This window comes from Gossypium arboreum, chromosome 4 (genome assembly GCF_025698485.1).
Source record: "Gossypium arboreum isolate Shixiya-1 chromosome 4, ASM2569848v2, whole genome shotgun sequence".
NCBI classification, from domain to species: domain Eukaryota; kingdom Viridiplantae; phylum Streptophyta; class Magnoliopsida; order Malvales; family Malvaceae; genus Gossypium; species Gossypium arboreum.
The window spans coordinates 121047146-121073901 of NC_069073.1; the positions used below are offsets into that span (position 1 = coordinate 121047146).

The following is a 26756-nucleotide window of genomic DNA, read 5'->3' on the forward strand; positions in this document are numbered from 1 at the left end:
TTTTGAACATTTGTCCATGGCGGTTTATTGGTATGCGAAATTTTATTGATGAGAGAATGTTTTATGAAGATGTGGAAATTGATTAATTATTTTGTGGTCTGTCATATTATCATGTTTGCTTTTTACTATGTTAGGAATTTATTTCCTGCCCACTTGCTAGTTGGCCACGTTTTCTTTTTGAACATTTGTTCACAAAGTGATTGGTATGTCGATATTTTATTAACAGAGAATGTTTTATGAAGACATGGTGAAATTGATTAATTATTTAGTGGTTTGTCATATTATCGTGTTTGCTTTTTACTATGTTAGGAATTTGTTTCTTGCCCACTTGGCGATTGGCAACGTTTTCTTTTTGAACATTTGTTCGTGAAGTGATTGGTATGCCGACATTTTATTGACAAAGCATGTTTTATGAAAACGTGGTGAAATTGATTAATTTTTCAATGGCTCGTTATATTTAAATGTTTGCTTCTTACTATGTTAGGAATTTTTTTTCCTGCCCAGTTGGTGGTTGACGATGTTCATGCGGTTTATTGGTATCCGACATTTTATGGACAGAGAATGTTTTATGAAGATCCGGTGAAGTTGATTAATTATTTAGTGATTTGTTATATTATCATGTTTGCTAGATTCTAAGTACTGTTTTATTTCTTGTTCAAGAGAACAATTAAAATATTCCCTCTTTCTTTTCTTCTTAGCCTTAGTCGAATGCCATGTTTCTCTTATGGCGTTATGGGATTTTTATTTTAAATTTTAGGATTTTCATTTTTATTTGATATTTTTTTAAGGTGAAAATATTAAAATTCAGAATGAAAATATTTATATGGTATTAAATTATTAGAAAAAGAATGTAGATGACGTCGCATCACTATTTCAAACAATCCTTTCCCAATTTGATAATTGCTACATGTTGTTTAACGTTAATGGCGGAATGTCTTCCTTTTTGGACAAGAGATTCATTTGAAAGTCTGTTTTTGTGTCAATTAGCTACCACTTGGTGGTTGACGATGTTTTCTTTTTCAACATTTGTCCGCGAAGCAATTGGTATGTCAAAATTTTATTGACAGAGAATGTTTTATGAAGATGTGGAAATTGATTAATTATTTTGTGGTCTGTCATATTATCATGTTTGCTTTTTACTATGTTAGGAATTTGTTTCCTGCCCACTTGCTGGTTGGCCAAGTTTTCTTTTTGAACATTTGTTCACAAAGTGATTGGTATGTCGATATTTTATTAACAGAGAATGTTTTATGAAGACATGGTGAAATTGATTAATTATTTAGTGGTTTGTCATATTATCGTGTTTGCTTTTTACTATGTTAGGAATTTGTTTCTTGCCCACTTGGCGATTGGCAACGTTTTCTTTTTGAACATTTGTTCGTGAAGTGATTGGTATGCCGACATTTTATTGACAAAGCATGTTTTATGAAAACGTGGTGAAATTGATTAATTTTTCAATGGCTCGTTATATTATAATGTTTGCTTCTTACTATGTTAGGAATTTTTTTCCCTTGATTGGTGGTTGACGATGTTCATGTTTATTGGTATGCCGACATTTTATGGACAGAGAATGTTTTATGAAGATCTGGTGAAGTTGATTAATTATTTAGTGATTTGTTATATTATCATGTTTGCTAGATTCTAAGTACTGTTTTATTTCTTGTTCAAGAGAGCAATTGAAATATTCCTCTTTCTTTTCTTCTTAGCCTTAGTCGAATGCCATGTTTCTCTTATGGCGTTATGGGATTTTATTTTAAATTTTAGGATTTTCATTTTCATTTGATATTTTTTAAGGTGAAAATGTTAAAATTCAGAATGAAAATATTTATATGGTATTAAATTATTAGAAAAGAATGTAGATGACGTCGCATCACTATTTCAAACAATCCTTTCCCAATTTGATAATTGCTACATGTTGTTTAACGTTAATGGCGGAATGTCTTCCTTTTGGACAAGAGATTCATTTGAAAGTCTGTTTTGTGTCAATTAGCTACCACTTGGTGGTTGACGATGTTTTCTTTTTCAACGTTTGTTTGCGAAGCGATTGATCTGCCGACATTTTATTGACAGAGAATGTTTTATGGAGATGTCATGATCAAGTTGATTAATTATTTAGTGGTTTGTCATATTATCATGTTTGCTTTTTACTATGTTAAGAATTTGTTTCTTGCCCACTTGGTGGTTGGCGACGTTTTCTTTTTGAACATTTGTCCGCAAAGCGATTGGTATGCCGAAATTTTATTGACAGAAAATGTTTTATGAAGATGTGGAAATTGATTAATTATTTTGTGGTTTGTCATATTATCATGTTTGCTTTTTACTATGTTAGGAATTTGTTTCCTGCCCACTTGCTGGTTGGCCACGTTTTCTTTTTGAACCTTTGTTCACAAAGTGATTGGTATGTCGATATTTTATTAACAGAGAATGTTTTATGAAGACATGGTAAAATTGATTAATTATTTAGTGGTTTGTCATATTATCGTGTTTGCTTTTTACTATGTTAGGAATTTGTTTCTTGCCCACTTGGCGATTGGCAACGTTTTCTTTTTGAACATTTGTTCGTGAAGTGATTGGTACGCCGACATTTTATTGACAAAGCATGTTTTATGAAAACGTGGTGAAATTGATTAATTTTTCAATGGCTCGTTATATTATAATGTTTGCTTCTTACTATGTTAGGAATTTTTTTCCTGCCCAGTTGGTGGTTGACGATGTTATGGGTTTATTGGTATCCGACGTTTATGGATGAGAATGTTTTATGAAGATCTGGTGAAGTTGATTAATTATTTAGTAATTTGTTATATTATCATGTTTGCTACTATGTTAGAAATTGTTATACATAAGGGGGATATTTGATGAACTGTCGGTGCATCAGGCTCGAGCATCATTATAAACCCTAAATAAAAAATAATAGAGGGCTTATAAAATGAATAATAACAACTTTTATTTAAATATAAACTCTAAATTTGAAACACAAGCGTTATATGAACCCTAAATTTAAAACCCAATATAAATCTTAAATCATAAACTCTAACCCAAAACTCGAGAAAAACATATAATAATTATAATAAATATTTATTTATAAGTCCTCAATTATTTTTTATTGAGTAAACTACACTAGTAGTCACCTAACGATTAATAAATTTCTTTTTTTTTGCCACTCAACTATGAAAAGTTATCAAATGGTTACTCAACTATTTGATTTTATCTTTTAGATCCCTAATTGGCTAACAAGAATAACTTTTAAAATTGACATAATAGTAACTTTAATTATCAACATTTGTACATTATATCAAATTAGTATTAATTTTTAAAATTTAACTCTCAATATTTACATGTATAATTTAATCTTTTTAATATTCTTTTATGTTACTTAATAATAAAATATTATATTATTATTCACCCATAACATATATACACCGACACAAACTATCGTTCCATATATTTTAATCTCCTTTGACTCGTAACGTATATAATCCATATTCAGTCACCCATGGGTTTACTAATAGTCAAATCACATGCAAGATTCATCGGCACTAAAACCATTGCAATCTTTACATAACGGATGCTCCTTTTTTGTCTTGTTGTATTGCTTGTCTTGGATTCCTTTTCACACGGCACTTATTTCCTGCATGCATTACATGTTTATCCACTTGTCTTTTTTTCCCTCTTTTTTCATGCATTATTACTTGAAGGTATTTTCATTATTATTTTACCCTTATATATCATTTGGTATTTAAATTTGATAGTTTCTTAATATAATATTTGAGTTAATTTTTGTCTATTTTAATATTTGAAGAGAAATTCAAGTTTTGATAGTTAATATTTTAGTGTTTAATTCGAGTTTTAAAATTAATTTAATAAAAGTTAATTGCTAATATTATTAGGTTTGAAATTTTCATAATTTTGCTAATAGAATAAATCTAGTGTTAATTGTGAATTTATTTAATTTTGCCTGATGAATCTGATCAAATTAACTCTAAAACTCAAATTAAATACTAAACAGTTAACATCATTATCTTTTGATATTAAAATATATAATTTTGTCAAATATAGATACCAAATCGGACAAAAATAAAACACATGTACCTATTTTAAAAAATCAAATTTAAGTACTGAATTATGTATTAAACCTAATATTTATTATTATGTATTTCCACTTAAAGTTATCGTTACCAAATCACAAATAAAACCCTTTTTATTCGAATAGTTACGACTTTTCAATGAAGCAATTCTATTTGATTTTTTTTCTATTTTTTTCCTTTTTGGGTATTCAACCAAAAACCAAATATTGTTTTGATTCACTGTATAATCTACTCTAAAAGAAACAAATTGCCATTTCCTCTTCCCCTATATATATGTATGCATGAATGTACCCATATACCTAATTACACCGACAGTAAACTTATTTGTTGAAAAGTTTGGTTTTAATCTCTTATAAAGAAAAGCCAAGATGGTGGTCGGCTTGGTTGAGACGGCTGTTCCGACTGCCAAATCTACAGTTTCCTCCGCCGTGAAGAAACCTACTTCTCTTTCCTCGGACCCTATCATCAATGTTGCTCGGTTAGTCCACTGCTTCCATTGGTTGCTTTTACGTTAATATTTTGCTTTATTCATTTCATGCAATGTCTTTAAAAGATAACAAAATTTTTGTCTAACAATTTTCCCTTGATGCATCCATCCAATGGCAGATATTGAGACTTAAGCTTTGGGGGGTTTAAGTAAAATTTTCACAGAAATTAAAAGACATTATGAAATTTGGGGGGGCTAAATTAAAATTTTCAAAAAGTTTCCAGGGAAAAAATGATTTTTTTCCAAAAAAATTAGGAGGGGGGCAAGGCCCCCTTTGACCTCCATTACGGTCCGCCACATCATGCATGCATTTGCTATGTAATGAATAGTGAAGGGATGATTAAAACCCAAAACTTAACTCAGTTACTATATGCAGCGGTGATCCTACGATTTACGAGCCGTATTGGAAGAAGATGGGTGATAGGTGTAAAGTGGTTATTGCTGGAGATGAATTCATGAGCTACTTTTGCAATGCAATGAACCTGTGTTGGTTTTTGCTTCCGGAGCTCGACAATGCCATTCGGACACTGCATCGTGTCGTTGGGAATGCCATGGTCGATGATGATAGGTTCATCATTGTCGGGAATGGCTCGACCCAGCTCTTCCATGCTTTGCTATACGCCCTCTCGTCTCCTGATTTGCCTGACCCTATTAACGTGGTCGCTGCCGCCCCTTTCTACTCGGTAAGCATACAATTGCAACCGTTAGTGTATATTATATATATATATATTTGGTTTTAACGTATTTTTTTAATATATTTTCATATATAAATTTTACTTTATTTTCAATTTTAATAAAATATATATTTTATTTACATAGAAATATCCATGTTTTAATTATGGTCTAATTCTAACCCAGTCCTTGAAGGGTCCTTCTGCTTTTTATTTCAGGCTAAAGTCAAATTGATGACACTATTAATTGATTAAATAGCACGTGCACGGAACGGTGCTGCCAAAACTACGTCGTTTTAACTTTTCTTTACTAACCTCGATTAAATATTTCTTTCACCTTGTAACTTGCAGTCATATCCAGAGGAGACGAAGTTCTTGCGATCGAAGCTGTATAAATGGGCAGGCGATGCAAATTGCTACGATAAAGATGAACCCTACATCGAGGTGGTCACATCGCCGAACAACCCCGATGGGTCGATTCGAGGAACCGTGGTGAATCGTGAAGGTGGTAAAGCCATTCACGACCTAGCCTACTATTGGCCTCAGTACGCACCCATTACTAGCAAAGCTGACCATGATGTTATGCTTTTCACCTTCTCTAAAGCCACTGGACATGCTGGAACTCGCATTGGGTAAGCATCTCCTTTCACATGACATATAAAATCCATCAAAATATTAGTCTTATGTCACAATTTGGTCCCTAGATTTTACTTATCATCATTGAAAATGATCTGCTTTTGAAAATTCTACAGCTGGGCTATTGTTAAAGACAAAGTGATTGCCGCCAAGATGGTAAAGTTTATAGAGGTGAGCAGCATCGGCGTATCCAGAGAAGCCCAGCTCCGTGCCGCCAAGATCCTAGGTGTCATCGCCGACGACTGCCGGAATCTCGACCTCAAAGGTGAAAACTTCTTCGAATACGGCCGCCGCCTCATGTCGAAACGATGGGGAAAGCTCCGGGAATTGGGGATGAAAAGCAATGGTGTTTTCAGCCTGCCTAAGTACCCACGAGATTATTGCAAATTCACCGGCGAATACACTGATTCAAACCCTGGTATATAAATGCTTTCAATAATCTTATTTACTTATTATAAATAACACTGATGTTTAGTCCTTAATGTGGATCGAAAAAAGTTCAGACGAGAAAAGTTGACAAACTTAGGGACTAAATGTTAGTTTATCCCAACTCTCTCCTTTTTCTGATGCAGCTTTTGCATGGTTGAAGAGCAATGAGGTTTTGAACTGTGAGAATCTGTTAAGAGATGAAAGTAAAATAATCACAAGGGGCGGGTCGAGTTTTGGTGTTGACTCAACGTACACAAGGGTTAGCATGCTGAGTCGTGATGTCGAGTTTGAGCTTCTATTGGAAAGGTTGGCGGCCATCAAAGGAACTGTCAATGGAAATTAGGGTTTATTTATCATAGAATATGTGCCCTCTTTAATGGTATAATAATTGTACTAAAATTTACATGAGTTTGTAAGTCATGTATGCTAATCTAATTAAGATAAATTTTATTACATTAAACCTTTAAAATTTGACAAATAATATAAATTTATGTGTTTAAGTCGTATTTCTTAATTCATCATTTTATCTATCAATATTTTAATATTTTTATATAATAAAAGATTATATTACAGTATGAAGCCATGGGAGTTGGCAAGAGCCTCGGCCTCCTAAAATGTAAAATTATATTTTAAGCCCTTAAAATTTTTAAAATTTTAAATTAGTAAAGATAAAATTGCACTTTGCCCCTAAAATTATAAAAATTTGATTTAATCCTTTACAAATTATAAAAATATAGACTATAGCACCCTAAAAATTTTTTCTGGCTTCACCTGTTATATTATATATTTCAAAGTAGGAAAAGGGACCACAAGCAAATAAAAATTATTCTAATCATAACTCAATCTCTCATAAACATTTTTAATTAATGTTCTTTTTCTATTGTATTTTCTATTATATTTTATATCAACTAATATTTTAATTTTTATGACATAAACTTCGTGCTTTGACCTTTGAATTTTTCCTAATTTTCCATTATTCAATTTGGTACTTAAATAAACACTAAAATAATAATAATGGAGAGAAAGTAAATTATAAAATTAAAGTAAATTATAAATTAAAATTATAAAATTATAAGATGTGGAAATTGATTAATTATTTAGTGGCCTGTCATATTATCATGTTTGCTTTTTACTATGTTAGGAATTTGTTTCCTGCCCACTTGCTAGTTGGCCACGTTTTCTTTTTGAACATTTGTTTGCAAAGTGATTGGTTATGTCGATATTTTATTGATAGAGAATATTTTATGAAGACGTGGTGAAATTGATTAATTATTTAGTGGTTTGTCATATTATCATGTTTGCTTCTTACTATGTTAGGAATTTGTTTCCTGCCCACTTGGCGATTGGCAACGTTTTCTTTTTGAACATTTGTTCGTGAAGTGATTGGTATGCCGACATTTTATTGACAAAGCATGTTTTGTGAAAACGTGGTGAAGTTGATTAATTTTTCAATGGCTCCTTATATTATAATGTTTGCTTCTTACTATGTTAGGAATTTTTTTTCTGCCCAGTTGGTTGTTGATGATATTCGCGAAGCGATTGCTTTGTCAACATTTTATGGACAGAGAATGTTTTATGAAGATCTGGTGAAGTTGATTAATTATTCAGTTGTTTTGTTATATTATCATGTTTGCTACTATGTTAGAAATTGTTATACATAAGGGGGATATTTGATGAACTGTCGGTGCAGTAGGCTCGTGCATCATTATAAACCCTAAATAAAAAATAATGGAGGGCTTATAAAATGAATAATAACAATTTTATTTAAACATAAACTCTAAATCTGAAACCTAAAGCTCTATATAAACCCTAAATCTAAAACCCAATATAAATCCTAAATCATAAACTCTAACCCAAAACTCGAGAAAAAATATAATAATTATAATAAATATTTATCTATCGTCTTCCATTATTTTTTATTGAGTAAACTACACTAGTAATCACCCAACGATTAGTAAATTTCTTTTTTGTCATTCAACTATGAAAAGTTATAGAATGGTTACTCAACTATTCGATTTTATCTTTTAGATCCCTAATTGGCTAACAGTGACAACTTTTAAAATTAACATAAGAGTAACTTTAATTATCAACATTTGTGTATTATATCAAATTAGTATTAATTTTAAAATTTTGACTCTCAATATTTACATGTATAATTTAATCTTTTAATATTCTTTTATGTTACATAATAATAAAATATTATATTATTATTCACCCATAATATATATACACCGACACAAACTATCGTTCCATATATTTTAATCTCCTTTGACTCGTAACGTATATAATCCATATTTAGTCACCCATGGGTTTACTAATAGTCAAATCACATGCAAGATTCATCGGCACTAAAACCATTGCAATCTTTACAAAACGGATGCTCCTTTTTTGTCTTGTTGTATTGCTTGTCTAGGATTCCTTTTCATACGGCACTTATTTCCTGCATGCATTACATGTTTATCCACTTGTCTTTTTTTCCCTCTTTTTTCATGCATTATTATTTGAAGGTATTATCATTATTATTTTACCATTATATATCATTTGGTATTTAAATTTGATAGTTTCTTAATATGATATTTGAGTTAATTTTAGTCTAATTTAATACTTGAAGAGAAATTCAAGTTTTGATAGTTAATATTTTAGTGTTTAATTCAGTTTTAAAATTGATTCAATAAAAGTTAATTGTTAATATTATTAGTTTGAAATTTTTATATTTTTACTAATAGAATAAATCTAGTGTTAATTGTGAATTTTTTAATTTTTTGCGTCTGATGAATCTGATCAAATTAACTCTAAAACTCAAATTAACTACTAAACAGTTAACATCATTATCTTTTGATATTAAAATATATAATTTTTGTCAAATATAGATACCAAATCGGACAAAAATCACATGTACCATATTTAAAAAAATCAAATTCAAGTACTAAATTATGTATTAAACCTAATATTTATTATTATGTATTTCCAGTTAAAGTTATTGTTACCGAATCACAAATAAAACCCTTTTTATTCGAATAGTTACGACTTTTCAATGAACCAATTCTATTTGATTTTTTTCTATTTTTTTCCTTTTTGGGTATTCAACCAAAAACCAAATATTGTTTTGATTCACTGTATAATCTACTCTAAAAGAAACAAATTGCCATTTCCTCTTCCCCTATATATATGTATGCATGAATGTACCCATATACCTCAATTACACCGACAGTAAACTTATTTGTTGAAAAGTTTGGTTTTAATCTCTTATAAAGAAAACCCAAGATGGTGGTCGGCTTGGTCGAGAAGGCTGTTCCGGCAGCCAAATCTACAGTTTCCTCCGCCGTGAAGAAACCTACTTCTCTTTCCTCGGACCCTATCATCAATGTTGCTCGGTTAGTCCACTGCTTCCATTGGTTGCTTTTACGTTAATATTTTGCTTTATTCATTTCATGCAGTCTTTAAAAGATAACAAAATTTTTACCACCCTTCATGGACTCTAAATCTAGAGTCTAACAATTTTCCCTTGATGCATCCATCCAATGGCAGATATTGAGACTTAAGTTTTGGGCGGTTTAAGTAAAATTTTCAAAGAAATTAAAAGACATTATGAAGATTTTCAAAAATTTGGAGGGGTTAAATTAAAATTTTCAAAAAGTTTCAAGGGAAAAAATGATTTTTTTCCAAAAAAAATTAGGAGAGGGGCAAGGCCCCCTTTGACCTCCATTACGGCCCGCCACAGCATGCATGCATTTGCTATGTAATGAATAGTAAAGGGATGATTAAAACCCAAAACTTAACTCAGTTATACATGCAGCGGTGATCCTACGATTTACGAGCCGTACTGGAAGAAGATGGGGGATAGGTGTAAAGTGGTTATTGCTGGAGATAATTCATGAGCTACTTTTGCAATGCGATTAACCTGTGTTGGTTTTTGCTGCCGGAGCTCGACAATGCCATTCGGACACTGCATCGTGTCGTTGGGAATGCCATGGTCGATGATGATAGGTTCATCGTTGTCGGGAATGGCTCGACCCAGCTCTTCCATGCTTTGCTATACGCCCTCTCGTCTCCTGATTTGCCTGAACCTATTAACGTGGTCGCTGCCGCCCCTTTCTACTCGGTAAGCATACAATTGCAACCGTTAGTGTATATTATATAAATATATATATATTTTGTTTTAACGTATTTTTTTAATATATTTTCGTATATATTTTTACTTTATTTTCAATTTTTAATAAAATATATATTATATATACAAATAGAAATATCCATGTTTTAATTATGGTCTAATTCTAACCCAGTCCTTGAAGGGTCCTTCTGGTTTTTATTTCAGGCTAAAGTCAAATAATTGATTAAATAGCACGTGCACGGAACGGTGCTGCCAAAACTACGTCGTTTTAACTTTTCTTTACTAACCTCGATTAAATATTTCTTTTACCTTGTAACTTGCAGTCATATCCAGAGGAGACGAAGTTCCTGCAATCGAAGCTGTATAAATGGGCAGGCGATGCAAATTGCTACGATAAAGACGAACCCTATATCGAGGTGGTCACATCGCCGAACAACCCCGATGGGTCAATTCGAGGAACCATGGTGAATCGTGAAGGTGGTAAAGCGATTCACGACCTAGCCGACTATTGGCCTCAGTACGCACCCATCACTAGCAAAGCTGACCATAATGCTATGCTTTTCACCTTCTCCAAAGCCACTGGACATGCTGGAACTCGCATTGGGTAAGCATCTCCTTTCACATGACATATAAAATCCATCAAAATATTTAGTCTTATGTCACAATTTGGTCCCTAGATTATACTTATCATCCTGGGAAAAAAAAAACATAAAAACAAAACTCAGGTACCAAATTAAACATTAAAACCAAACTCAGGTACCAAATAGTATATTAACCCTAAAAATATCCACTTTATAATAAGCTCATACATTTTTCATCATAAATGATCTGCTTTTGATAACTCTACAGCTGGGCTATTGTTAAAGACAAAGTGATCGCCGCCAAGATGGTAAAGTTTATAGAGGTGAGCAGCATTGGCGTATCCAGAGAAGCCCAGCTCCGTGCCGCCAAGATCCTAGGCGTCATCGCCGACGACTGCCGGAATGCCGACCACAAAGGTGAAAACTTGTTCCAATACGGCCGCCGCCTCATGTCGGAACGATGGGGAAAGCTCCGGGAAGTGGGGATGAAAAGCAATGGTGTTTTCAGCTTGCCAAAGTACCCACGAGATTATTGCAAATTCACCGGCGAATACACTGATTCAAAGCCTGGTATATAAATGCTTTCAATAGTCTTATTAAGGGATGATATGGCATAATCTCATAGTACAATGTCATTACATCTTAAGTTTCGAGATTATTAATGCGGATCTAAAAAAGTTCAGAGACCAAGATGAGAAAAGTTGACAAATTTAGGGACTAAATGTTAGTTTATCCCTTCATGAAACCTTATTATATTTAACTCTCTTTCCTTTTTCTGGTGCAGCTTTTGCATGGTTGAAGAGCAAGGAGGGTTTGAACTGTGAGAATCTGTTAAGAGATAAAAGCAAAATAATCACAAGGGGCGGGCCGAGTTTTGGTGTTGACTCAACGTACACAAGGGGAACCGTCAATGGAAATTAGAGTTTATTTATCATAGAATATGTGCTCTCTTTAATGGAAATTAAGGTTGATCTATAATAGAATATGCCCTCGTCAAATGAGCCATATCAATGGAAATTAGGGTTTATCTATAATAATTTTATTAAAATTTACATGAGTTTGTAATTCATGTATGCTAATCTAATTAAGATAAATTTTATTACATTTATACCCTTAAAAATTTTAACACCAATCTATTTTAAAATTTTAAAAATATAAATAATCCATAAATAATATAAATTTATCTTTTAAGTCGTATTTTGAATTAGTCATTGTGCCTATCAATATTTTAATATTTTTATATAATAAAAGATTATATTATATATTTCAAAGTAGGAAAGGGGTTACAATTTTTTTACAAGATATAAGGTTACATATAATATTTTAATTTTTATGACACAAACTTTGTGCTTTGACCTTTGAATTTTTTTTCTAATTTTCCATTATTCCATTTGGTACTTAAATAATAACTAAAATAATAATAAAGGAGAGAAAGTAAATTATAAAATTTAAGTAGTTTTACTTGGTTTTAGTATTTTGTGTATAATTAATATTTTAACAATTTAATTATTTAATTTATTAATAAAATAGTATTTGTTATTTCGATATCACTATTATATAAATTTAAAACATAAAAATATATAAATATTCAACAATTGAATTCTTTTATATAAATTAAATAGTTAAAATTTTAAATTTACACTAAATTAAATTTACATTGACATGCATTATTTACGTAAATGAAATATAAAATATAATAATTAAATCATTAAAATGTTAATTATATAAAAAAATTACGAAAGTGTATAAAACAAGTTAATAATAATAACTAGGATATGACATATCCACTGTACGAGTGAAGATATATATAGAGAAAATATTTATAGAAAGCTAGATGTAGAAAACAAATAAAGCTTTGCTTAAAATAATAAAGTTAGGTGTTGAAAATCGTGTATTTTAAATTTAAATCCTATCCTGTATATATGTTTTTTAGATTTAATATAAAAGACATAAACACACTTATGGTAATATTTAGGTTAAAATATGTCATAGGTCCTTACATTCTTCACAAAATTAGAATTTAATTTTTATTTTTATTTGTAATAATTTAATTTATTTACTTTTTAAATTTCAAAATTGAATCCAATTTGTTAACACTGTTATTTTTTGGTACTTGATAGCGTGTAACTAAAAAAATGGCTTTATAATGAATTTGAATTTAATAAAATATTTTCAATAGTGTTAATAATCAGACCTAAATTTTAAAATTTAAAAAGTAGAGTGATTAAATTTCTAGGAATAAAAGTATAGAGACTAAATTTTAAATTTACGAAGGGTATAGAGACTATGGCATATTTTAACCTAATATTATTACTTTGTAAAGAAAATGAAATTTTAGTAATTTCACAACTAAGCTAATCTTAAATCATAGTATAGATCATGATTGTTCGAATCGAACCAGACCGATTGGGATACCAATTTCGAGAGAGGCATCAGATCGATTGATTAACTAATCGAGCTAAAAATCGAGTGAATCAATTGAACTAATTATTATTATTTTAAAATATCTTCATAATTTTTTAAATTATTTATTTAATTAAACCAGACGAACCAATGAAATCAATAACTTGTCCAATTCAACCACAAGTCGGATTCAAACATTAATATAAACTATTTTTTAACTTCATTATATATCCTAATAATATCTGTTTTTTTATATAATATTTAAAATACATATAACTTTTTTTAATTCATAAATAAAAAATAATACGCTTTATTATATTCAAAACCACCTACTCATACGTCAAAGATATGCTAGAATAAACTAAATTTAGATGATAATAATAATAAAAAATAAAATAAAATTACCATAAATGCGCCAGCGAGCAACCACGTAGGCGCAATTTTCCAATTGAGCAAACAGCGTAGTGGATAAAACTCCATTTGTTTCACCTCGTCATCTCCGCAAAACCCACCTTAAACGCCTTAAAAGCCGTTTTGTTTTCCTTACTTTTTTCATTTGCTCCAAAAAGAAAAAGAAAAAACAACGGCCAACAAATTCATCAGAGAAATTCAAAAAAATGCGAGCTCTACTCTCACCAGAATCTTCTTCTCTTTATTTCACTTCAATCAATATCGTTTCTCGAGATCCAAATCCATGCCGATCTCGGACCTCGCTTTATTTCTTGAAAAGAGACGGCGGCTGCCGTTTGATTCGCCGGAAACCTCGTTCGACCGCCGTGAAGGCGGTGCTTGATTCGGCGACTATAGAGGAGCTAGGTCTTAAAGAATCTGACATGAGAAATCCGGCGATTTCTTCTACTTATCGGAGGTCTATGTTGCCGAAGCCGAATCAAACGGTGTTGGAAGCTCAAGCGAGGATTTGTACTGGACCTACGCAGACTAGACCGCTCTCGGAAGAACAGGCGTTTAAGGTTCTGGATACAATTTTGAGATCAGGTTAAGTATTAATTTGTTATTTCTCTCTTGGAAATATATGCTTCTTTTGTTAGTTTCTCTTAACTTTAGTTATAGGGTTCATGCAATTTATTAGGTTTAATTGTTTTATTGAGTAAGGTTGCTTTGATGGAAGGGATATGGTGTTGGCCTTGTGTTTTTAGTTTTGGAACTTTGGAATTCGGTCTAAAATTATTTATTTGAAGTTAGGAATTAGCTCTAAAATGATTTTATAGTTAAAAGCATTTCTCTTTTGGAACTATAGCTTCTTTTTCTCTCAGAAGTTAGATTATAACGTTAATACTACAATTTTTGAGGTTAATTGATTTCTTGAGTAAGATTGTTTATACTACAAATTTTGAGGTTTAATTGGTTTCTTGAGTAAGATTGTTTTGATGGGAAGTATGCTTTTGGCCTTTTTCTTTTGGTTAATTTTTGGAACTTAGGAATTTGCTCTAAAATGATTTTTTAGAACTTGAAATATTTCAAGTGGATATAGGTTGGTCAAATTTTACCGATTTGGTGTCTTTGTTGAAGATTTTGAATTCGAAAGAAATTTATTTTTATGGCTTAAGTTAGGTACTGTTTTGCGTATGTTGACAGTTAGGGGGGAATTAAAAGATGAAGAACAAGTCTCAAAAGCACAGATTGGAGCATTCTTTGCTGGAATGACTATCCGTGCAAATTCCTTTCCAGAAGAGACTCAATGGAGTGAAGGAGAAAGGCGTGCAATGAACTTATTTTGGCCACTTCTCTTACGAGCACTACCGTCTGATGTGATTTTTATTGCTGATCCTGAAGGGTCTATAATGGGATTAGGGAATTCAGTAGGGCCGCAGTTTATTGGGAATGGCACGACAGAAATGAGATTGGTTGGTGCTCTTAGAGAAATTTTGGCAGGAGGTCACCTTGGATATGAGGAAGTCCAAGGTGTTCTGAAAGATGTTCTTCCATTGAAATTTGAAGATGGAAAATCTACTGGAGTAAGTGAATCATTGCTTTCAGCTTTCTTAATTGGTCAGCGTATGAACAGGGAAACAGATCGCGAACTTAAAGCATACTGCCTTGCCTTTGATGATGAACTTGGTATGTGATTTACATGTATTTTATTTCTTGAAACTTGTCACAATGCTGCATTGCAAGTGAATATCAACCAAATGAAGTTTTATTATATTCTGGCTAATCTGTTGAGTGACCATCAGGTCCTGCTCCAGTTGCTGATGTTAGCTCTTTGACCCATTACGGTGAACCTTATGATGGGAACACACGTTTCTTTAGAAGCACGTTGTTTGTTGCTGCGGTTAGATCCTGTTATGGTGAATCTTCCTTGCTTCATGGTGTGGAGTGGATGCCACCAAAGGTAAGTTCTCAGTATCTGTGGCATGTGGATGTTTTTCTTTGTTATGATTTATCCTCGAAAATGGAAGTAGATGTTGATTTGTAACTGCTGCAGATTGTCTAAGAACTACATTCGTCTGCTGCTATGAAATTGTTCCTAGTTTCAAAATTTGAAAGTAGTCTTCCTTTTCTCAGGGGGGTGTAACTGAAGAACAAATGCTGAACTTTATGGGAGCTAACACAAACTTATCCTTGCATCAGGCAAAAGAACTTATTGAGGTTGGTGCACACAACTGTTCTGTCTCTCTCTGCTCCCTCCCTTTTTTTGCCCTCATTGAAACTTTTGAAGTTTTTTTCAGGATGAGGAGGTTGGTTTTGTATACATAAGTCAACGTGAAGCTCGCCCATCTCTGTATGAATCTAACTGAATATATGTAGTTTAGTTCGTTTTCTTCCATATTTTTTGCTCCCATGGTAATCACAAGGGGGGGACAAGAAGAAATAAATTGTAAATAAAAGTGGTTAAGGGTTTCAATATACTTATTAACATTTGAATCCAACTTCAAGTTCAAATAAAATGTCAGTCTTGAAATGGGACTAAAAGCTAGTCTGTTTACGAGTCCATGTTTTCAACTACCGTTGAAATATTCTTCCAGATAATATTTTCTCCTTTCAGGTTTTGTGATGATGTGTAATATGTTTAGAAACTTGGTACGTTTTCTGTTACTCTACCACGGCTCTTTTGAATAATGCCCTATATATAAATGCAATCTTACATCAGTTATAATCTAGGTCTGAGCATCTAAGGCATAGATCTCATTAGGGTTGATTGTTCTTGGGGTATAATTCCACATTTTTTTCCCCTTCTCCTGTCTCTAAACATTAGATGTAATTATATAATTAATTTAAGAACTGTACTAGTTATGGTCTATTTCTTGATTTTGTCTCCTCTGTATTTTCTATAAATTAATGAGGCTGTTAAGGATCATTTTATGATTTCTGCAGATATTCACTGATTGGATTGAGGGAGCACATAAAGAAACGCCCACCACTGGCAACAACTGAAAAGGTCCAGCAATTTATTAGGGTGAGCACATATATCGGCATAAAATTATTTTGTATTAGTGTCATATATTATACATATTATGTATATAGCACATATATCGGCATAAAATTATTTTGTATTAGTGTCATATATTATACATATTATGTATATATTATGCATGTATGTTGTTTGTTTCCAAGGATGCTTAACCTAACTAAAAATTTGCATGACATCTTGCACAAAGAACCTTGTTCTGTACTACTTTTTGTTTTTGCTTGTTAAAACCGTTCCTAAAGTAGACTGCGGTGCTTATTTCACAAATTACGATGATGATTTTGTAACAGGCTAAAGGGAAGGAATCAATTGTTGCCGGATTTTATCATGAAGGTTACGAGGAGCCTTTGTTAATGCTTATGAAACGAAGAGGTGTACATTCTGGTTTGGTAGTGAAGGTTAGAATTTTACCTTTATGCAGCAACAACAAAACAAAGTGGCCTTTTGGCTTGCCATTGGCGTTTTTGCCAACTTCATCTTTATAATATGGGTTAAATTTGAAAATGTTTTGGTTAAGGAGTAACAAATTTTGCCTTTTACATGATGTTCAAGATACTGTGTAAATTTAATTTAAATTCAGAGTATTCAACAAGTGATCTGATAAAAAACACTTAATATGTGGGACTGATCTTATTTAAGGGAGAAGAAGGTGCCCTCTCGATGACAACTAGGTTACGATCAGCAAGCACGTCAAAAGGCTTTCCTGTGAACTATTGTTCCGGTTTTCGTTCAGTAGGCACGGAAACAGCTTGCAAAGAGGATGGTTCGTATTAAACTGTGTTGTCTTACTCCACTTTAAAAGTAATAAATTCCTTTGTTACTGATAAAATATCCTAATATTGCAGGAGTATCACATCAGAGTTTTAGGCTCGAGGTTAATGCTATGGACTATGGTTTTGAACCAACTGATACACCAAGAACTGATAGATCGGTAAACTTCGAAATTACTTTTCTATACAATCTTGATCATGATCTTGCCTGTCCATTTGTTTCTTGCCCATAGAATGATACAACCGTAGGATGCTCCCAAATCCCATTAGCCTTTTGTTTTATGCAGTATTAAAGTTGCATTAATCTATGTTATTCGGACACTTCATTTTTCTTAAAATACTCGTATCCGACACATATTTGGACCATGATTTTGAACCAACCAATATGCGAAGAACTGATGAGTCAATAAACTTCGAAATTCCTTTTCTGTATAATCTTTGATCATTATAATCAGCCTGTCGATTTATTCCTTGCCTATAGAATGATGCAATTGCAAGATGCTTTCGAATTTGATTCCCATTAGCTTGTTGCTTTATGCAAGCATTATAGTTGCAAAGGAATAATTGAATTATATTCTTTATACTTCCAAATTAACACCCTAAACCATTATGTTATTTAGACTCTTTATTTTTCCTAAAGTACTTGTATCAGACATATATTTGAAAATAAATACGGGGCATTGTAAACTTTGAAAAAATTGAGAATATCCATGACGGGCACATACTTATATTTAATGTACATAGTCCGAGCTGATTTAGCCATTAAGGTGGTGAAAGAAAATCCCCCCTCCCCATTTTTTCTTTGTTATTTATAGATCCGTACATATATCCATATATGTGTGTGTGTCTGTGTGGATTATTATCCGGTACACCGGATTTTAACACAAGTGGTGTTAAAGAACTGTCATGTGTCTATTTATTTATTTATATTTTTAAATATTGATTAAGATCATGTGACAGTTTCTAAACCTTGTTTGTGAAATTAAGAAACTCCACCCGACATTGTATCAAATGATAAATATATGTGTATATATAAGAACCGATGATCATTTGACTGTGTTTGCTGCAATGGCAGGTATCAAAGAATATAGAGCTGGGTTTGGCTGCTCTGCATGGCCAAAAAGGGCCAGCATACGATCGCATCGTTTTAAATGCCGGAATTGTGGATCATTTACTGGGTTGTGATGGTGCTGAAGACGTGACTATAGCTCTCGATAGGGCCAGGGAAGCCATTGATAGTGGTAAGGCTCTTAAGAAACTCCTAAATTACATTAAAGTGTCTCACAAGTTAAAATGAAACCTATGTGAAACAGTGCTTGCTTCCTCTTAAGACTTTTTTTTTTTTTATAAATTGGCTTAAGTTACGATTTAGCCTCTAAACTGTATTCAGTTTTTCACTTTGGTACGTAAATTTTTTGTTTCACTTTGGTACCTAAACTATCATATTTATCCTACTTTACCCCAAAATATAAAGTTGCCAATAAGAATATAACATGTGGCACATAAAATAGGACGAAAATAGTTGAAGTACCACAATGAAAAAAAAAAGTTTAGGTGTCAAAAGTGGGAAAAGAATATAGTTCAGGGGCTAAGTTGTTACTTTTGAGTTTTTCCTTTTTTTGGGTGTAGATCTGTGTTGTAAAACTGTTAAAAAGAGGAAATAGAGAAAAAAAAAAAAAGGTGTCTTACAGATTTTCCGTTTATCTGTTTCTTTTTTATTTAAGTTCCCTTTATTTGTTTTTTATCTGTAAAATTAGTTCCAAAATCCAAAGTTATTGATTAGTTATTTTTGTAATTTTTTTATATACTATCCTGAAAGGTAAATTTCTTTTTTTCTTTTTTATTGTCAATCTTGGTGGAATTTCAGGCATGGTTTGGAAATAAGTGGAAACAAAATGTTTAATAAAATTTAAAATAGCTTAATAAGCATTATATGATAATTTTTTTTATACAATAGAATTTCGAACTTACACCCACACACGCATTGCACTCACTTAAGCAACCACACAAGCACAACCTTCACGATTGTAGAGATGTGGTGAACAGTCTTGACTAATACTTTTTGATGATACTTATAAAGATTTTTATATTGATGATACTTTTGGCCGAAAATAAATATAGAAGTTTAAAGTGTAAGAGAACAATTTTAACATCTAGGTAAAATATAATAATAAATAAAAATATATTAAATTTATACATTAATTTTGATTTATATAAATTTTGATTAGGTGTAACTATATACACAAAATTAAAATTTTAGTTTAATTATATGTATATTTAAAAAATTAATACATATATTTATTTTCATATTGTTTTAATATAATTATTTGTGTATATAATATATCACTGTAAAACGATACTAATTCAACTAAATAAAATTAAAATTAAAGACGGTTCATGAGTAATTAATTTTAGGATAGTTGATGTGTAATTTTGACACTTGTCCTTGAGAAATATAAATTTAATTAAATACTTGCAATATAATTTATTCTTTAAGTGTTTAAAAATTATTTTATAAAATAGCCATCTTATAAGTTATAACCACAAAGGAAAAATTATATGAATTATTTCAGGTGTTCGACTTCGGATTAATCTCAAATTCAGATCTATATCTAGACTCATTTGCATAAGTTGAAGTTATTGATTTTTTACAATTAATTAAATTTTATCGAATCAAATTTTCAAACATTTCTCTATTTTGGAAGGGTTACAATTGGCTATAATTTATTGGGGAGAAAAATGCAAAGGCAATAACTAGGTACCATCAAAATTGTGGTATGTATTTTAAAAAAAAATTCAATATGGTAATCGGGCCAAATATTAAAATAAAATTATGTGAATCGGCTCACAAAATATACGAAATTTTGAAACAAATTGAACATAATCTAATAAGATATATACACCCATACTCAACACCAACGCGTACGTAACATATCAAAAAATCATAAAAATAATGCAGGGCGATGAGTATATACCATCTCAGAAGTAGTATATATATAAAGTATCCGTATTTGATATCGTAACCAACCAAATATTTGAATATAAGTATGAGCAGAGGCGAATACAAGGGGGTTGGCAGTGGCCCTGCCCCCCTAAATTAGAAAATTTATGTTTAGAACTTTGAATTTTTCTTAAAATTTTAACTTAGTAAAGATAAAATTATACTTTGCGCTCCCTAAAATTATAAAAATTCTATTTAATTCTTTAAAAATTATAAATATATAGACTATAAAAAATTAAAATTTCATTTAACCTCCCCTAAAAATTTATTCTAGCTTCGCCCTGAGTATGAGAATACGACTCACAAATCATATGAAATTTTGAAAAAAGAATTGAACATAACTAAATAAAATGTACCCATACTCAAGACCAACACCGAGTAACATACCAAAATATCGTAAAAGTAATGCAGGGCGATAAGTATGCACCATCACAAAAGTAGTATACATAGTATCCATATTTGATATCGTAACCAACCAAATATTCAAATACAAATATGAGAATTTCATTCAACCTCCCCTAAAAATTTATTCTAGCTTCGCCCTGAGTATGAGAATACGACTCACAAATCATACGAAATTTTGAAAAATAAATTTGAACATAACTAAATAAGATATATCCGTACTCAACATCAACATCCAACTCCGAGTAACATACCCAAAAATCGAAAGAAAAAAAAAACCGAATAACCTAAATAGAAAATTCTGCTGCCGAAGGAGGGTTCTAATCTCATTACATTTTTTTTCTATAAACAAAACAACTTAAATTCACTCAAAAAATGTAATGAAATGATTTATTAGTAACTTTGAAAGGGTTACTTTTATACCTGAAGAGCAGTTGCAATGGAACCAGAAAGGCTAAGAATTTCAAATGGACGTTTGCACTTTACCTCTTTCACTGTGTGAGGGCATGAATCAGTGATCCAGAAATAGGTTAGCCCTTTCTCAGGTTGCCCTACATATAATTTTGAGACAACATCACGATTTAAAAGAACAAAAAAGCTCGAAGTTGATTCGGTAATAATCGAGTTGCTCAAGCTATTAGTCAAAGTCGAATTCAATTCGACTCAAATTGACCTTTTCATTTTAATATATTTGTATTTTATATTATAAAATTTTATTTTTATTCTTATTATATTTTAAATTTGTTAACATTGAAATTTTCTAATTTATTGGTGTAACATTTTAAAATAGAAAAGATATTTACTTAGTAACAATATAACTAAAAATTGGCATTGTAACGAACTTGAATTTAACAAAATAATTTTAACACTATTAACAGTTTGAATTTTGAAATCTGAAAAGTAAATGACTAAATTCCTAGAAATAAAACTACAAGGATTAAATTTCAATTTTACCAAAAGTACAGGAACTTATGGCATATTTTAACCTATATATAAAATAGGATATTGGACTTCTAAAATGCTATTGTAAAGGTGCAAGCAATACCTCCATTATCATGTTCAAAGCGTTGCCACGAGCTTTTAGGGAAAATTCCATGCGTCACATATGCACTTATTTTTGTTGCTCCACTGGCTGCTAATACTTTCTGCAAGACATGGACATTGAGAGATGTTAAGTACACAGAATTGCAGGTTTACAAACCATAAACAATAAAAGGCAAAAGTACTATGGAAGAACTTGTATTCAAAGAAGGATTACACTTTACCCCATCTATTAAAAAAATGACAAATTAGTCCCATTAAATTAGATCAAAGAGTAAAATTGATTTTTTTTATTAAAGATGTCATCTATTTCTACCGTTAAAAAAAGCTGATCTATATATGTCCATAAGAGGAACACATGGCGCAATTATTCTGTTAACCAACACTAGAAGTGGATGAAATTTTTAATAAAAATTACCAGTTTGTTCTTTGATCTAATAAATAGAGACTAATTTTCTGATTTTTGAGTGAAGGAGGCAAAATGCAATCTGCCACGAGAAAATCCTAGTTAGGAGTTTGATTACCTGGCATTCAATCAGAGTGCCACCTGATTGAACCAAATCATCAACAATCACCACATGCCGCCCTGTAGCATCTCCCTCTTTGATGCGTACGATTCGTTGGTCCCCTATCCGAACTTTATTACAAACAATCTGTTATGATTGGAGAATGTTATCCCAGCATCTTTATGCAATAACCGAGTTTTAAGCTGTAAGAATGAGTGAGATATGCACAATTTCATAAAATGAAGCTAAACAGTCCTCTAGAAGAAGATGAATGACTACATCACGTCTGTAAAAAGGAAAGGAAAATGTAGCCTCGTGTAATCCCTCTGGAAATGTCCTGTTTAAAGTATACTTCTCGTATCAACCAAATGAGAACTTCCAGATAATATCCATCCATTTTATTTTAGTAAACTGAAACAAGAACATCAGAGAAGGAATGGTAACGGATTACTACCTTTATATGCTGTTTTTATATGAAAATCAGCAGTGCACAACACAGAAACCGAACCATAACATGCAATCTCGTGCACTTATAACCCATATAATTAACAGAAGCCAGAAACATACAATCCTGAGTCTGTTGAACGAATTCTATAAGTTTGCATTTACCATTAACAGACTAACCGAAAATAAAGCTGGACAGACGGCAGACAAGTCTCATTTTGGGCTTGAAAAGATACGTGCCGAGTAAGAAACACAACTCAAAGATAACCTAAGAGATCACTAGTTTCCAATGTACCATAAAGACTCCTTTATGATTTCTTAAATGTTACGAGCTAAATTACAAGCTTTCAGCTTATTCAGTATCAATGATCTATAGTCACAATTAAGTAAAAGTAGTGTAAAATCTATACAACCACCGATCACTAGTGCAGACAATGAGGTCAACAGTCATAGGCTGTAGACATGATGATTGATGAAAGACTAAATGTATGCTAAACACAACTACAAATGAAGTAGAGCATCCATGTTATGCAGATGTTACATACAGTTGGAAAATGTTGCAGCTGTTTATGAAATCTTTTCCAAGCACCATCATCGGGAAAAGCAATGGATATCTGGGAAAAATACAGAAATTATAGCAAAACATTAGAAATTCGAAACTGTATTAAGTAAATACTCTTCCAACACAGAGATTCACAAGTACCATAATCCAAAATAATTTGAATTAAGAACAAAAATCTCTAAGAAAATTGATTTTGGTTCAACCATTTTGAAATAGTCTAAAGAACCAACAAGAAAAATGAAGCTTTGAGAACTTCAAAAGCTTAGAAACCATCAAACACACAATTGACTAGCACACCCGAGGTAGGAGCAAATTATTGTTTGAATTGAATGATTATATTTATTAATTTATATACATGTGAAATAATAATGAATCATGGCATCAAAAGGACTAAATTGGAAAATGTGAGATTTGTGATAAATATGAATAAATATGTAGTATCGAATGGATGTATAATTTTTATATGAATGGATGATATATACATGGTGATATTATATTGTTTAAAAGGTATATATACTGTTTTGGCATCAAGTGGATTAAATCGATGATATGTGAAATATTCAATAAATGTAAATACATTCGTAGTATAGAATGGATTGGAAATTGTTATATGATTGGACGTCGAGTACAAGATGATGTTACATTGGTTCAAAACGTATATGAATTATTAATTAGAATATGAAAGTGTGTATATGGCTATAGGGTTTGAAATGATACGGATAAGGAAAACGGGTGTTTGATCAGGAATTAAAATGATGGCTTGAGATCCAACATTTGTTGTGGATTCTCTGAAGCTAGTGTTAGCAACATTGTATCAAGATACTGTTAGCAATCCTGATCAGAAGCTAGTGTTAGCAGCCTGAATACATCAGATTGTATGAACAAACGGGTGTTGTGATCAGGGATTAATTCGATGGTTTGAGGTCCAACATTTGTTTTGAATTCTCTAAAACTAGTGTTAGCAACATTTGCCAACTCTCTCACACTCCACAACAGGGCTGCCCTTGTGATTTGAACTCACAATGTAAGTCGTGGAGGTGAACACCCAGGTCACTAGGCCAAGAGCTGGGGTTAAATACTCCATACTTGAGAATTCTTTATTTAAGGTTTCATTACAACATCATTCAATCAAAATATAAAAAACGTCACAAAAAATAACTATCAATACCCATAAAAATGATATACAAATCAAAAAGGGTATATAAACTTACTTTGTCAGAGTCAGGAAGCTTTTGAAGCCTATTCTTAAGCAAAGGTATCCCACTCTCAAAGCAAGGCAAAATAGTATCACCAAAGTAGAATCTCTCCTAAAAACAAAATACACATAAACAAATTAGAAACTTTCTCAAGAAACAATCAGAATAAAACTATATAAAAAAACTAACTCAAAGTCAAAATATGTTGTTGCTCCTTGCTCTTTTAAGTTTAAGATCTAATCTTAGTACTCAAAAAGTTAAAAAGTTAAATCTTTTTACCTTTTAGATTCAGAAATCATAGTCCGATTGTTTAGACCATTAGTCTTTGCCATAATTGTTGGAACCGGATTGGACCGATTGAACCAGGAAGCAGCCAGTATACCAGCCCAGACAAAGGGGTTGAACTGGTATTTTAGCAAATCACTACCAACGAATTAAACCAGGACAGCAAACCAATTGAGCAGACAGCTGGACCGGTTTTATAATTTTTCAATAATGTTTATTTTATTTTATTAGTTTTTAATAATTTATTTAACTAAAATCAGATCTGTCATCAAAGTCATGGTATTTTCGTCAAAATCTGCCATCAATTCTCTCATGCAATCATTTTGACAGAAAGCATCCCTAACATAAAGCATATTTTAACAGAGAATAGAAATGGTGTTGACAATTAAACTAGAAGCTTTAAATTGAAAAAGCATTATACCTGCAAAGCATGGATATCGAATGTCACTAAGCTAGTAGGGCCTCCTCTAGAGGTCGGTATATGGGACAATATCCTAGCAAGAGTGAAAGCCGTGGCAACATCTCCTTCGTCTTCCATTCGCTCCGAAGTTCCAGTTGGGAAAAAAGGGAGAACTAGCGTGAACGATGAAATGAACAGTTTCGGCAAAGCATAGATCACCGATAACTGCTCGAAAATCACTGCCGGCGAACTAAACGAAGCTAGAAAAGCTACATTTTGTCCTCGAATTCCATTTGCATTAGGTATAAACAAGTTCGGAAATCCATCGTCAAATGTCCTAAAAAAAAAAATTTAAATCCAAACCATTAAAATACTTAATTCGCAGCGAATTCTCCACAACCTTAACAGTGAAATGAAATCGGTTATAAGATCACCGCCAATTTATGCTGCGGAGCTCTATTGCATCTGATTCAGCAGCGATTCTCTTGGCAAGCACCTCGGTCTCGGCGCAATAAAAAAGGCAGACTTTTTTGGCGGGTTTAACGGCGGAACCGGCGGCGGATGCGGCCATTGATATCGGCGGAGATGAATTCCGGATCAAATGAACCGATTCTTTTCCGGAGAGGAATTCGACGCTCCAATTCGAATGCTGATTTTCAAAACTCTTGATCTGACACCGAAACCGACTGCACTTCTTGTCGTTTAACAAACTCGAAAACGATTTAAAGGAAGCGAGTTGTGCCGAAATGGCCGCCATAGGCGGCGGTCACACTGTTAATTGATGAGATTTCTTGATAATTTCAGGTTTTAGTATATCTATTTTTATCTTTTAGAAAATAACCCCTTTTTTTTCTTTTTTGAGAATAAATGCAGTTGGATTTTATAGAAAAGACAAAAAGGTATAGCGACGCACAAAAACAAAAAAACCTGCCACAACTAAAGAAAACAGCTGTCTAGTGAACGAACAGTCACAAAAATAAACAGACACATAAAAAACAATCTCAACAACCCCTATCATCTCCGTTCCCCATCTAAATCACCAACAAAACAACTTCACATTAATGCTTGTAAGTTACTCAGAATTTAATTTTTAAAAAAAATCAAACTTATTTTGATACTTATCGAGCTAAACTTGACTCGTCAGCCTTATTAAACTTTTTATTTTTTATATTATTAAATTATATTATTATTTTTAATATATTATTAACCCTAAATTAAACTCAATTATATCTCGAACTTAAAAATAGATACTTAATTTAGTTTGAATTAAGTATCAAGCTCCGAATTTCAAGTCAAATTTGAACTTGACAATATTC

The 26756-nt window shown here is 31.8% G+C and overlaps 3 protein-coding genes and 1 pseudogene across 4 annotated transcripts; 3 read left to right on the forward strand and 1 right to left on the reverse strand.

The window, feature by feature from the left end:
* Window positions 1–4388: 4388 nt before the first annotated feature.
* LOC108459859 (L-tryptophan--pyruvate aminotransferase 1-like) lies at window positions 4389–6651 on the forward strand. Its single transcript, XM_017759253.2, has 5 exons — window positions 4389–4563; window positions 4949–5255; window positions 5595–5875; window positions 5996–6297; window positions 6452–6651. The coding sequence occupies exons 1-5, from the start codon at window positions 4454–4456 to the stop codon at window positions 6649–6651; spliced, it is 1200 nt and encodes a 399-aa protein (XP_017614742.1). The 5' UTR covers window positions 4389–4453.
* A 2921-nt stretch (window positions 6652–9572) lies between these two features.
* LOC108459127 (L-tryptophan--pyruvate aminotransferase 1-like) lies at window positions 9573–11985 on the forward strand (annotated as a pseudogene).
* Window positions 11986–13839: 1854 nt separating this feature from the next.
* Window positions 13840–19306, forward strand: LOC108460717 (uncharacterized). 2 transcript variants are annotated; one of them, XM_053026631.1, is made up of 10 exons: window positions 13840–14399; window positions 14976–15482; window positions 15599–15756; window positions 15930–16013; window positions 16094–16146; window positions 16740–16821; window positions 17124–17231; window positions 17473–17596; window positions 17679–17764; window positions 18679–19306. In XM_053026631.1, the coding sequence occupies exons 1-10, from the start codon at window positions 14021–14023 to the stop codon at window positions 18898–18900; spliced, it is 1803 nt and encodes a 600-aa protein (XP_052882591.1). In that variant the 5' UTR covers window positions 13840–14020; the 3' UTR covers window positions 18901–19306. The 2 variants fall into 2 exon arrangements, with proteins under 2 accessions (XP_052882591.1, XP_017615812.1); XM_017760323.2 differs by having other exon boundaries at window positions 15000–15482.
* A 1876-nt stretch (window positions 19307–21182) lies between these two features.
* LOC108457929 (ribose-phosphate pyrophosphokinase 4) lies at window positions 21183–26516 on the reverse strand. Its single transcript, XM_017757143.2, has 7 exons — window positions 25875–26516; window positions 25462–25777; window positions 24771–24866; window positions 23543–23611; window positions 22572–22700; window positions 22052–22151; window positions 21183–21557 (listed from the first exon to the last, which is right to left on the reverse strand). Exons 1-7 carry the CDS (start codon window positions 26195–26197, stop codon window positions 21424–21426), a joined length of 1167 nt encoding a protein of 388 aa, XP_017612632.1. The 5' UTR covers window positions 26198–26516; the 3' UTR covers window positions 21183–21423.
* Between the last annotated feature and the right edge of the window lie 240 nt (window positions 26517–26756).